At 35.5% G+C, this 13431-nt stretch overlaps 1 protein-coding gene across 3 annotated transcripts; it reads right to left on the reverse strand.

Moving 5' to 3' along the window:
• Positions 1 to 7921: 7921 nt before the first annotated feature.
• On the reverse strand, positions 7922 to 12304 carry LOC144559858 (uncharacterized). 3 transcript variants are annotated; one of them, XM_078309010.1, is made up of 5 exons: positions 11955 to 12304; positions 11333 to 11385; positions 9297 to 10511; positions 9099 to 9213; positions 7922 to 8767 (listed from the first exon to the last, which is right to left on the reverse strand). In XM_078309010.1, the coding sequence occupies exons 1-5, from the start codon at positions 12106 to 12108 to the stop codon at positions 8136 to 8138; spliced, it is 2169 nt and encodes a 722-aa protein (XP_078165136.1). In that variant the 5' UTR covers positions 12109 to 12304; the 3' UTR covers positions 7922 to 8135. The 3 variants fall into 3 exon arrangements, with proteins under 3 accessions (XP_078165136.1, XP_078165137.1, XP_078165138.1); XM_078309011.1 differs by having other exon boundaries at positions 11950 to 12182; XM_078309012.1 differs by lacking the exon at positions 11333 to 11385 and having other exon boundaries at positions 11955 to 12058.
• Positions 12305 to 13431: the final 1127 nt, after the last annotated feature.

A 13431-nucleotide genomic window follows, 5' to 3' on the forward strand; every position in this document is an offset into this window, starting at 1 on the left:
CTAAAATAAATCCTCAGCATCAACATGATTAATTATTTTTATAAATTAACCTACACAATAATGAATAAATCACATATTATTATTATTACAATAATAAAAACTAATATTAATTAAATTATTCTACGATAGTTACTAAATGACACAGCAGAAAATAACAAAATCATTTAATTGAATAAATATAAATTTCAATAACTACATAAAAACAAATTAAATTTGATAACATTTTAGTCATATACAACAAAATTTACCCATTGAAATATATTTGATGCTAAAAATACTGTTGATATTAATTAAAATATTATACAATAGTTACTAAATAACAAAGCAAAAAAATATAATTAAAGAGTTACCTGTTTAAAATTTAATTTTGCTGACAACAATCTCTGCTTCTATCTGAGCTTCTGTTTCTTTCTATCTGAGTTATATCCGTTTGAGTCTTCAATCGGTATTACTGGTTTTTGTAGAATGACAGTGAGTTATGACTCTCAATCTGACTATTTTACGCAGAGCAGCGTGATATAGGGTGCCCGGACGGGTTTACTAATACCGTCCGCCTTTTTCTTTATTTTTTCCGCAGCTACCGGACGGGTTTAAGAAAACCGTCTCGATTTTTTTTTTTACCCGGGACAGGTTGTGTAGAACCGTCCAGCTTTTGTTTTGTTTTTTTCAGACCCGGGACCGGTTGTGTAGAACTATCCGGATGTTTTGTTTTTTGTTTTCCTCTCCGTTGACAGGGTGATTAGCGATAATCCGGACGGGGTAATTAGACCCGTCCTGTGGGACGGACTTATCTAACCCGTTCTACTTAGTTTCCCGAGATTTTTATTTTTACCCAAAAAAAAAATTATTTTAATAATAATAACCAGCTCAGCGCTGGAATTTTAAATATACCTAGCCCGTGGAAAATATCCACGGGTGGGATTTTTTAATCGGCCCCGTGGAAAAAATCCACGGGCGGGATTAAATTTTGGGCCCGTGGAAAATATCCACGGCCCGGGGTGTTAAATCGGACGAATCCTCTCCCTCCCGCCGCTTCTGTCTCTCTACTCCTCTCCCTCTTCTGTCTCTCTACTCCTCTCCCTCCCGCCGCTTCGTCTCCGTGAAGCCCCACACCAGCCGACGAACCCCCGCACCCTCTCTCTTTTCCGCCTCACTGGAGGCCCACCAGCGCCACTCCCACTGCCGACGAACCACCGCCACTGCCGACGGCCGTACGTCCCACTGTCACTGAGTTTTGAAGGGTTGAGAGACGAGGCGTAGCCACTGCCGTGGTACGGGCTTTCCTTCCCTCTTGTTCTTGCCTCTTTGTGATTCGCACTATAACGGGTAAATATTTGAAATCATTTTTAATTGATGAAATGACGTATGTTTGTCGTATGATGAATTGATCCTTATTGGGTTTTATGAGCTGATTTGGGCATTTATGAATTGTCTAGTGCGGGTTGTTGATTTTCCCGGCTGGACCTGTGTTGAGTACGCCCTTTTGCTTGGAAATGTGGAAATTGTCTAGTGCAGGTTGTTGATTTTCCCGGCTGGACCTGTGTTGATATCGAAATGAAAATCTTCACTTGGAAATGTGGAAATTAGGATCTGGTAATGAGTAAATGTGGAAATTGATCAAGGTAATTAGAATATGGAATATGAGAATTGGGCTCGATAATAATTGGAGTATGTACATATAGTTATGTCAAAATTAGGATGTAATGTATGAATATGGAAATTGATCAAGGTAATTATTTTTTTTCTTCATTTGATCCACATTACCTATAAGCAATTGTTATTGGTGTATATACATCTAGCATTGTAATGAATGAAGGCTTATTCCAATTAAGAGAGTAATAAGGCTCAATTGTATGAATGTGGTTACTGCATAGGACCGGTTAATAATAGGGCTCAATTAAGAGAGTAATAGGCTTAACACAAAAAAAATGATCATATGAAGTACTATGCATCAGAATATTTATGCCTTTTCTTTTAACTTTTTTGAAACATCTTAAAAAAATTATAAAATAAAGCTTTCTTTTGGCATTCAATATTTTTATGTCAATTCCATTTAATTTTTATTTTGTTGTGCATTACTTGCTTTAATTGTACATAAGTAGGATTGAAAGAAAAGTTAATAAATATTTTTCATTGTACATAAGTAGGATTGAAAGAAAAGTCAAATTAATAAATATTTTTCATTATACATCTTATGGATTGAAAGAAAAGATGAGTTTTTAGTACAAAAAAAAATGATCATATGAAGTACTATGCATCAGAATATTTATGTCTTTTCTTTTAACTTTTTTGAAACATCTTAAAAAAATTATAAAATAAAGTTTTCTTTTGGCATTCAATATTTTTATGTCAATTTCCTTTAATTTTTATTTTGTTGTGCGTTACTTGCTTTAATTGTTTACATACAGTTTAAATCTTCTGAAATTTATACACCAATAAGCACCTTTTGATTTGTCAGTTTTTACTAATTATAGCTGTGCTCGTACCCTCCCTTTCTCAAAGAATTGCGCGAAGGCCAACCCGAGAACCAGCAACATTTCATAAGGTGCTTACCTTACTTTTTTCTTTTTTAGTATGAGTTATCTCAGAATTTTTGTATAAATATGTTGTTGCATTCAATACCAGACCTTGTACCAGTGAGATTAAATCAGTAACAGACTCAGTACCAGCATAAATATATATTGTTGCATTCAGTTCCAGCCTAGCACCAGTTTAATAAAGATCAATTGACCTGTATTGATCAATACCAATTTAGCATTAGTATAGTGATAGCATGTTGCACATATTTTTTCATATTAGCCTCATTTAAGCAAATTGTAGCAATTCTAATTTTTTTTAAACATAGGATGGCTAGGGGACGGCCTAGGAGACCACCACCACCCGACCCTATTGATGAGCCCATTCCCGTGGACAGCACAGAGCATTTCAGTCCATTATTATGGATGAGTCACACGGAGCACCGAGTCTGGATGGCATCCCGAGAGGTATGTGATTATTTTTCTTTTAAATTTAAATTGTGTCAAGTTCTCGTATTTTCAAGTTCTTATGTTGTTTACTTTTTTCAACGCAGAGTGAGGACATTTTAGATGCCAGGAGTCGGTACTGTGGTATGCAGTACTACTCGCTGATGGACCCGTATCTACGAAATTTGGGGTTGCACCATTTGGTCGATATCATGGAGTCAGAGACTAAGGCCATCAATGCGTCCCTTATTGCAGGACTAGTTGAGCGATGGCATCCCGAGACGCACACGTTTCACTTACCATTCGGAGAGATGACAGTGACTCTCCAGGACGTCAGTGCCCTATGGGGTTTGCCCATCCAGGGTGTGCCCGTTGGTGGCATATCTGACCCCACTGAAGCTGAGGAGAACACGATTAATGCCCGACTCGCAGAGCTGTTGGGAGCGCAGCCAAGTATACGGGATAATGGTGGAAAGTCCAGATACGCTTTGAAGATGACAAATCTCCGAACTCTGTTTCAGGCAGGTCTGCATTTGCGTTCGACGCGGCTCGAGATTGAGAGGTACTCATACAAACTGCTCTAGATATATTTATTTTGTACTATATTTTATGCCAAAAAATAAGTTGCTTTGTAATTTTGATATTACAGATACACACGAGGCTTCGTGATGGACTTGTTTGGTTCTGTCATGTTCGCTGATTCAAATGGTGATAGCATTCCGATGTGCTATCTAGAGCTGTTGCGAGACCTTGAAGCGTCAAAAAAGTACAACTGGGGTGGGGCAGTCCTGGCACATCTTTACTACAACTTGTGCCAGAGTTGCAAGGTCAGTATGTTATTGTCATGCACCTATAGTCTTATTTTAATTATATAACTTGTCCATGACGGCTAATATTCTTCAAATTACAGCCAAAAAGTAAGAATATGTACGGCCCGGTACTTCTACTGCAGCATTGGTCATGGTCACGACTACCGGTGGGGGTACCTGAGCCGAATGTGTCGCCCGATTAGGGACAACCGGATGGTGCAAATTGCCCGGCATTTGGCAAGAAATGGTATGGACATCACGAGTACACCAACCAGCCTCACGGGAAGCCAATAGGTATCAGGCTGGTTCGAGGTCAGATCCAGAGTTTGGGTGACACGCAGGTGATATGGACTCCGTACGAAGATCTATACACTCAGGAGCTGCTGCCGCAGACTGTAGTGGATGATCAGCAGATGTGGTTCTACCGGGGTCCGCTGGTATGCTTCTGGATAGTGGAGCACCACTATCCAGACCGGGTGCTCCGTCAGTTTGGAGATCCTCCACTCATCCCTGCAGATCCAGATGTCCCGAGATTTGTGATTAGGAGTCTACACGGGTGATGTGTCATTGAAGTTTACAAACGGGTGAGTCTCAGAACGGCCACTTAATGGCATATTCTCTCTATTTTGCCTCACAGTGGGCTGTGTGTATTCTTCTTCATCTTCTTCATCTCCTTCATCATTAATGTCCCAGTCTCCTTCCCCCCATTCATCCCCAGTTTGCAGATTTTCCTCCGGTACCTCGTTCATAAATTCAAATTCTGACTCATTTGGATCTTCATGTACTGGTGCTGGTCTGGGGTGAGGACTTGGTTCAGGCCCAGGTAAGGATGAAGGACCTCCATGCACGGATATGGGTGGGATAAAAGGTGGAGATTGTACTCGTGGTGGGATAAAAGGTGGAGATTGAGGTGAATTACTGTATATTTCTGGTTCCGGTTCTGCTACTGGCATTGGGATAAAAGGAGTGTGTGGTTCATAATTTGGTTGATAATTTTCTGCAACTGAATTTTGGCCTGAACTCCCAGCCACTGACTCTCCGCGAATTCTACATGCAAAAACTTCCAATAATGGGTCACCGGACCGCATAACCTGCGCGATCAGGCCTCTCAATGCCCCGTCATCACCCAATGCGATTCTGACATACTTTCCTGCATGGACCATTCGGGCTTGAATCTGTAATTCCCAAAGATTCCTATTGTAGCCGCTCACTTCATAAATAAGCGATTGCAACTGCTCAAATGAGAAATTTTCATCGACCCAATACGTATTTACTGGAGGTTTGGAGTAACGTGCCCTATTCTGGTCAAAAATGAATTTCCCTCCAAAATGTATTGAAATTCCAATAGGCATGGCCAATAAACTACATTCGTAAATGGTAAATATTTTGTAAGTTTACTGATTTCAATTGTGAACAGTAAGGACATATATGTACAGTATATGAACAATACAGACATATATGCATAGTAAATGAACAGTGACGACGTATATGCACAGTATATGAACAGTAAAAACGTATATGCACAGTACATGAACAGTAAAAACGTATATGCACAGTACATGAACAGTAAATACGTATATGCACATTACATGAACAGTAAATACGTATATGCACAGTAAATGAACAGTAAATACGTATATGCACAGTAAATACGTATATGAATAGTAAATGAACAGTAAATACGTATACGGACAGTAAATATGTACATCCACAGTAAATGAATAGTAAACAACAATACGTAAATGAACAGTACATACGAATATAAATAGTAAATACGTAAATGAATAAAAATACCTGATTTAGCAGCTGCACAGTAACTCCTTCCTCTCTTTCAGAATGAATCTCTCTCTCTCAGCTGAAATATATAGTGAAAAAAACCCAAAAAAAAAAAAAAAAGGTCCGGGCCGTGGATATTTTCCACGGGCCCAACCTTTAATCCCTCCCGTGAAAAATATTCACGGGGCAGACTAAAAAATCCCACCCGTGGAATTTATACACGGGTTGGGTATTTTTATAAATCCAGCGCAACGCTAGATATAATTATTAAAATAATTTTTTTTTGGGGTAAAAATAAAAATTTCGGCTTAGTTTTGGATAAAATTCAAAAGTAATACTGTATTTCGATATTTTAATTATTTTTTTTCTATTAATAAAAAATTCGTAGCAATCCAACAAGACAAGTACTAGAAGTTTTGCATTAAAAGAGATATCTTTTCATGGTACAATTAAAACATGTGCCAATTATTACATATTTCCCAAGAAAGATACAGAATTTTCTTCGTTCATTAATGAAACAAGAATGCAAAGTCTCCGATTGTTATGAGTGAGGCTATGGTATTATGCTGTGGATTGGTATGTATTATGAGTTAATATCTTAATTTTCAAAGCTCAAATAGTTGATCCGAACTGTTCAACATAATTTTTATGTGAAAATGCACTTGCAGACTAAATTTTACCTTTTTATATTTTATTTACTATTTTTCTAGATAGGTAGAAAATTAATATTTTTGAATGTTTTAGAATTTTTAGATCAAGTGATTACCTATTTAAAAAATAGTAAAAAAATTCTGGAAAATGCAAAATTTGATCTACGAGTACGTTTTCATATGGACATCATGTTGACGTTCAGATTGATTGTTTGAAATTTGAAAATAGAGATATTTTTGATATATTTGCTCTTATTTTGTTGGTAGAAATTTAAGTGTCATAAAACATTAATTTTGAAATAATAACTATCTAAATATTAAATAAATAAAATGTTATAAATCTAACATATTCTCATAAAAAAATTATACATCCGACCGATTTGCTTTGGTGTCCATTTCTCTAGTCAAGAGATCCTGTAAATCACATTATGATATCTCACAATTATGAAATTTCATCCCAGACAATCGTACAACAGCGGACCGAACTGGGATTGCCAAGTTGGTACCTATTTAGCTGGGTTGGAATTTAGGGGACATTTTAATTCAATCGTATTCTAATTTCTATGTTTTTAGCAATTTCTTTTGCGAGAAATGACACCAATTTTCAAAAAGAAAAGAAAAACGGTTTTCTAAACCACAAGACATTAATTACTTGCTCGCACCAGTAAACGTGAAAAGGTAAGATATTTGTTAAATAAAGGACAAAATCAGAAAGTTAAAATTTATCAGTTACATATCTTTAATAACAAAATTTATAATTTATACAGTAATATTTGAGAGATTATTCATTTTTTTGTTTAAATACTTAAAAATAAAAAATAAATTTTTTTGTTTAGTCATACCTGGTTCTCACCATATATCGTAATAGATACATAATATACAATAATATTCTTGTTAGAAAATTTTCTCATCAAATAATAGTTATCTGATCAAATTAATAATGGTCATTTATATTTTTTTGGTGAACCATCTGCTCATCCGAAAAATTATAATAATGAAGTAACAAATAGGCAGTGTTTTAAAATGCGTCCGCATAGACTGCATATGTGGCCGCATATGCTTATGCAGTGGTCTTCCGCATACAGAATCTCATGCAGTCAAGTTCATGCGGTTTTAAATATTCAAGTACATATACAGTCCATACGAAGTTGAAAAAAGTCTAAAAAATATTTTGCAGTGGAGGAAATTAGAGTCTATAACATTTCTAATATGATAAAGAGCACAGACCACTAGATTAAACAAGTCTTTAGATATAAATTAGTTTTATTTTATCTATATTTCTTTAACAAAGCATAGTAAAATCGCCTATATGCAACCGCATATGCAGTATACAGTAGTCTTTCACATGAACAAAATTGCATTTTAAAACACTGCAAATAAGTATGGTATAAGCAATAGAAAAAGGTTGAATAAGAATCTCAAAAATATATATTTACACAGAACATTTCAAATACAACGCAGAGACAACCTTTACACCCACCAAAAATTCGTAGTAGTCACTACCAAGCTTTAACAAAAAATAGTGGTAGTACTGTACAGAATCTTCAACTTATTTGTGGAAATACTGCACAATGCATGTATCTCTCCTATTTATAAAAAGAAAGCATCCAACTGTGATGCTAGAGTCATGTTACCCACAATTCGCAAAAATACACAAAAAATAAGTATAACATTGAGATCACTAGAGCGCTTTTGAATACAACCTCTTCATGTTTTAAAAAAAAAGAAAAAGAAAAAGAAAAACGAAGGTGCTCCCTCAAAATGTGTGTTTGAGAGAAATATTGCTTTGCAAGGCAAAACCCCATTTGTATTTCCAGACAAAAGTGCTCCAGAGTAGGGATCTCATATTAATCTACAAGATATTAAATTATGCTGTGAAACATTTACAAAACCACAAGCACCACAAATCAAAAACCATACTTCTGAATAAAAATTGATCATGTCATAAGATCCCGTACTACTTCACCGATCAGTTGTGAAATGATTTCCTTTTCAATTTGGATTCCAATTTCAAAATTAACTCTGGAATCCATCCAATTTTCCATGTCCTTACCAATTAAAACTTCCAGCTCCTTCCCCACTAAACCTTCTAATTCCACGATCTCCTTCTCAATCTCTCTTACAATTCTCTCTTTTGTATAGAAAACTTTGAAATTTCGCCATGAATTGTACCCACAATTAAGAACCCGGGATTGTACCAAATATAACTGCTCTGTTACAAAGTCAGATGCAAATTCCCTCAGCTGATCTACCTCCTTGCAATTATTTGGTATTTTGGACAAGGCTTTTAGAGCTAATTCAGTTGTCTCACAGAGAAAGGAAGAGACCTGTTCTCCACTATTCTGGTAAAAGACAACATTTTGCAAAAGAAGTTCAATTTTTGAGGAACCATTTGATGTCTTGCGTTGCCTATTTCTAATGGGACCAACTCGACGGGAAACATTATTGTTCCTTTTCTCACTTGTCTTAGCATTACTATCTGTAGGAGCAAGGTTGATTTCCACCAAGAGATTGTCGTCTTTTGCTCCCTTCGATGAAATTTCCTTTTTTTCTACATCTATTGTTGGATCTACAAATCATACAAGACAAAAGTCATTAACCAAACTAGACCAAAATGTAAGAATACAAATAGAAACAACAAACAAAATGGAGTATACCAGTCATCATGCAGTGGTGCTGGTCTGAGACTACTGCCTATCATGACTGTTTAGGTTGCTGTACTAGTACAGTTCTCAGTGACAAATGATGAAACAAAGGCATTGAGGACAAATTGCTAAATTCAGGTTCGCATCAGTCAGGTCCTGGTATAAGTCCATACCTAATTGGTATTGGTCCAGTAACGAACTCAATTGCACACAAGTAATGCAGAGTTGTATGCTATACAATCCTAACATGCTAACCTGACAATTCATTTGACCTCCTAGAAACAATCTCATCATACAAGGAAGGTCCTTGGTGAATTGTAGTGGGGCTGATGCGTGCGTCCCTATATAAAAATGAATCCCTTCCATCATCCTAATAAGAGTTAAACATATCATAAGTTGCCATAATGAAAAAAGGCATGATGATGATGATAAACTAATTAAGAGAATACAAACCAGTAACACCGAACTAGAGACGGAGCTTTCTGTTAGACCACTATCTGTTCTTCCATCCAAATCACTGCTTTCTGTATATCTACTTGAATGCTTCATAGGAGCGCTAAATGTGAAAGAAACAATACACATCTCTGCTTCCTCCCCTTCACAGCTTTTAGAGTCTGGTGGTTTCTCACTAACCAGCCCTACCCCCCTACTAATCAACATCTCCTTGGCACCTCTTTTTACATGCACCCCCTCGATTTTACCTATTTTTGTAATGCCACTCTTATTGTTAAAATCAGTCGGTCTAACTTTCTTGACAGAATTTTTGTTTTCGTGTTTCCTTTCCATCCCCTTGTTTTTCTTTCTCAAAGGAGTTGTCTTTATCATACTTCTATTCAATGCTATAAAATCTTTGGGGGAATTATTTAAAGGCATGCGATTTTGTTTTATTTTGTTCTGCCTGGGAGGCATTTTTGCAGAGATGTTCATGTTTGCTTGTACCTTCGTCCCATTTGAACCCTTTTTAGTATCCATTTTTGTTTCAGTGGCACTCGCTCCAATTTTTGGATAAACATCCCTCTTTGTACCGGTCTCCTTCCCTCGAACATTAACTTGTTCATTTATCTTAGCCTTGTTATTAGTACTACTAGTAGCATTCTTCAGCCAATCAAGACCCGTTAAGGCATGATTCAATTTAGATCCGAATCTCTCTATTACTGGATCTTGTAACTCACTTTGACCCAGGTTCATCACCCCCTGTCGAATGGGTTGGGAACCAATATCCAGCAGCCTGGCTGTGGCTTCCAGAATCTTTGCATTTTTTACCGGGGATGGTGATCTCGGCGGACTCTTAATGGGTCTGGTCAGGTACAGCTCGACCCCAATTTGTTCTAACTTTTGCTGATTCTGCTGTGAAGGTTTTGAAGCAAGGGGTGCATTGTTTTGTACGGATCCCGGTGTGGCAGATTTTGGTGGCTCTGGTTGCACCAATTTAGGCACATTGTTTACTTTAGGCTTATCTTGGATGGCTTGTGAAGTATTGTTGAATAGTTTAGGGGAAGGTAATCCGGAAGGCTTCATTTGTTGGGAATCAAATGTGGGTTCGGGTGTTCTTTGCGGTTCTGCCAGCAACTCGAGACCCATTAGTTTGGCCACTATGCTGTGAGGCTTCGTCACTATTTGAGGCGAAGCGGTTGAAGTACTACACATTTCATCTGTCTTCTCTTCTAGCTAAACACAAAATATTACATATGAAATATAATAACATAAAAACTAAAGAGTAAGGCTACGGTGCTATGGGTTGCATAGAGGACTATAGTGCTACGGCTCAATATTCGAGTTTTCAAAATTCTAACGGTCGATCTGAACCTTCATCTTGTTCTCCATATTAATATGTATTTGGAGACCAAATTTTACATTTTTTGGAATTTTTTTACTATTTTTTTAGATAGATAGAAAATCAAATATCTGAATGGTGCAGAATTTTGTATTTTTCTACCTATCTAAAAAAAATAGTAAAAAATTTCCAAAAAATGTAAAATTTGGTCTCCAAACACATTAAAATGGAGAACAAGATGAACGGTTCAGATCGACCGTTAAGATTTTGAAAACTCGAATATTGAGCCGTAGCACCGTAGCCCTCTATGCAACCCATAGCACCGTAGCCTTACTCAAAACTAAATACCACAGCCAACTATTTATCAAAAAAACAATCAAACCAGAAACAACAAATAAAGTCATCGTAATTGGTGGTATTAATTGAGAATTTGGGATGCCAATTGCAAAGAAATCATAACCAGTGGTTATCATCTGAACATTATATGAAGACTCGAACAATGTGCAATCCGTGCTCTATTATGCAAAAAAGCTAAAGTTTAATAGAAGAAAGACATAGTTTACAGATGCAAATGGTATCAAAAACAATAATGATACAAGGACTTTCTCGTTGATGGTTGTTTTATTATTCTTTTCCAAAAATCTATATGGTATCGAATTTCGTGAAATCAAATAATGTAATCTTTTAAATAAAATGTATGAATTTAGAAGCTTACCAAAATAGCTGTTGGTATTAGCTTCGGTACAACAGGCTTATGTGGGCTTTGAACTGAAGCATATTAAAAAAAAAATCAGGAAAGGAGAGTGAAAAAGAACTATTATTAGAGTCAGACAATGTTTCACTGGGGATGGAAACCTGAATATGTCAAAAGACTGAAAACACATTGTGTAATAAGAGATTAGAGTTGCAATTCAATAAAGTGATTATAAAAAGGAAAGTTCTATTATATTAGTTGGTAATTAACGGCCAATAAAGCCGGTATGTTACCATAGTACAGTTATTCCAGATCACCAAACCAACAAGCAATTAATGTCATTTTCTTTAGTTCACTTCCAGCAATGGAGTTTGATAATGGGAAAAATAAGATTCATTTACCAGCAAGAAGACAGAAATACAAGTAATTACTCATATTCAATGCTATATCAGGAATATAACAGTCCCAAAAACAATGCTGAATAAGGTTAGATATTCCCAAATGAATCAATTCACCTACCCCAACAAGACTTGTTTCTTTTATAAGAATTATACATCATTTCTTTTCTAAAATAAGGGTTATTCCTACAATTACACCATGACATGTCTTTAAAAAGAGAGAAGAGAAAGAAAAGTTACCGTACTTGGAGGAAGGAACTTCATGCTAGGAGATGAAAAAGATCTCTTTGCAAAGAATTGAAAAAAAGCTTTCATGCGTGATGAACCAGAAGATTGTTTCTTCTTCTTCTCCTCCACTAAACCTAAATTATTTTTTGAGCTCCTTCGCCAGAACTTCATCTCGCCTCCTTTATTTAAAGGTAAACAAACAACCACAAATATTTCACAATGATTATTTTTAGAATTTGGTCTTTGGATATATCATCTGATGAGGTGATGAGGTGATGAGGCGTTCAATTTGAGAGATGGGAAAGATGAGAGAAAATACGAAAAAAGAAGATACAGAGGAGACAAGGAGACTTTTTGTCAGACTTCCATAGACTCTTTCCTGTATCTTACTATTTTCATTTTGTTTTATAGATTACCTGGACTTTAGAATGGTGCCAAAGACAAATATTCAACTTTCATTAATTATAGTGGCTCCATTCAAGTACCCAAAATGCACCCACAAACCATAACAGACGCATAAATAATTCCTTTCTATCAATAAACCTGTGTTAACAGTACTTGCTGCTAATTAAAAAAAAAAAAAAATACCCTGTGCTATCTTAGTGAGCATAATTATAAAATCTATCAAATTAGTTTCAAACAATGAATCCAAACTGTTAAAATCGATCTACTTCATTAGTAATGCGTGCAAGTGCAAAATTTTTAAATTTTCAAATTAATCATATACAAAGTCAAGCGGACAAAAAATAAAAAAAAAATATATATTAAAATAACTTATAAACTTTTACTTTTTTTTACCGCTTGGCTTAATACTAAATAAATTTTAAATTTTTTAAATTTTGTATTTACACACATCACTTGTGATGAAAATAGATTTCTACTATTTAAATTTCTCATTTGAATTTAATTATATATATTTTGTAATTATACTTACATAATATCTTGGCATCAGAGACGCTAGCTGTATCATGGAATATAGTCATAATTTTTATCTAGAAAAATGTATAGTCATAATTGAATTCATAATGTTTCGTTTCTGATTCCATTCGGTGTACTCAAATGATGTGTTCGCACTTGACTCGAACCCTTTTAAAGTATTATTATGGAAGGGCAGTATATTTGTTAATCTTTTGAAAATAAAATCTAAGTTTTATAAGAACTTTGACTTTACTCATCATAGAAAACAAAAAATAGTGCGTATGTTGAAGTTTGCTGAATTAGAGAAAATGATTAATCATGTACTTTTGAAGGTGCCCCGTAAGTAACTACTTGTGTGATTCTGTTTCGATATCGTTTTCTTTTCTTAGAAGGAACGGATAAAATATATTAAAAAAAAGACAGAGAGGAATGTTTTGTTGTCGATATTGATTTTAATATTTTTTCAACAACGATGAAAATGAAGGGTTATCGTTTTGCTGTACTATTGTCAAAATAAGTTTGTTGTACTATAGACATCCTCCAACTTTATATCTATTTTCTGTGTGTTTATATTCA

This window comes from Carex rostrata, chromosome 9, assembly GCF_964058835.1.
Source record: "Carex rostrata chromosome 9, lpCarRost1.2, whole genome shotgun sequence".
Taxonomy (NCBI): domain Eukaryota; kingdom Viridiplantae; phylum Streptophyta; class Magnoliopsida; order Poales; family Cyperaceae; genus Carex; species Carex rostrata.

Bases quoted from the DNA above. Each gene is read 5' to 3' on its own strand.
- LOC144559858 (XM_078309010.1), bottom strand. From the start codon at position 12,108: ATGAAGTTCTGGCGAAGGAGCTCAAAAAATAATTTAGGTTTAGTGGAG. The intron at 11,386-11,954 runs GTACGGTAACTT...AATATGCTTCAG, and splicing joins CATGAAGTTCCTTCCTCCAA to TTCAAAGCCCACATAAGCCT. The intron at 8,768-9,098 runs GTTAGCATGTTA...TATGATTTGTAG, and splicing joins GAGGTCAAATGAATTGTCAG to ATCCAACAATAGATGTAGAA.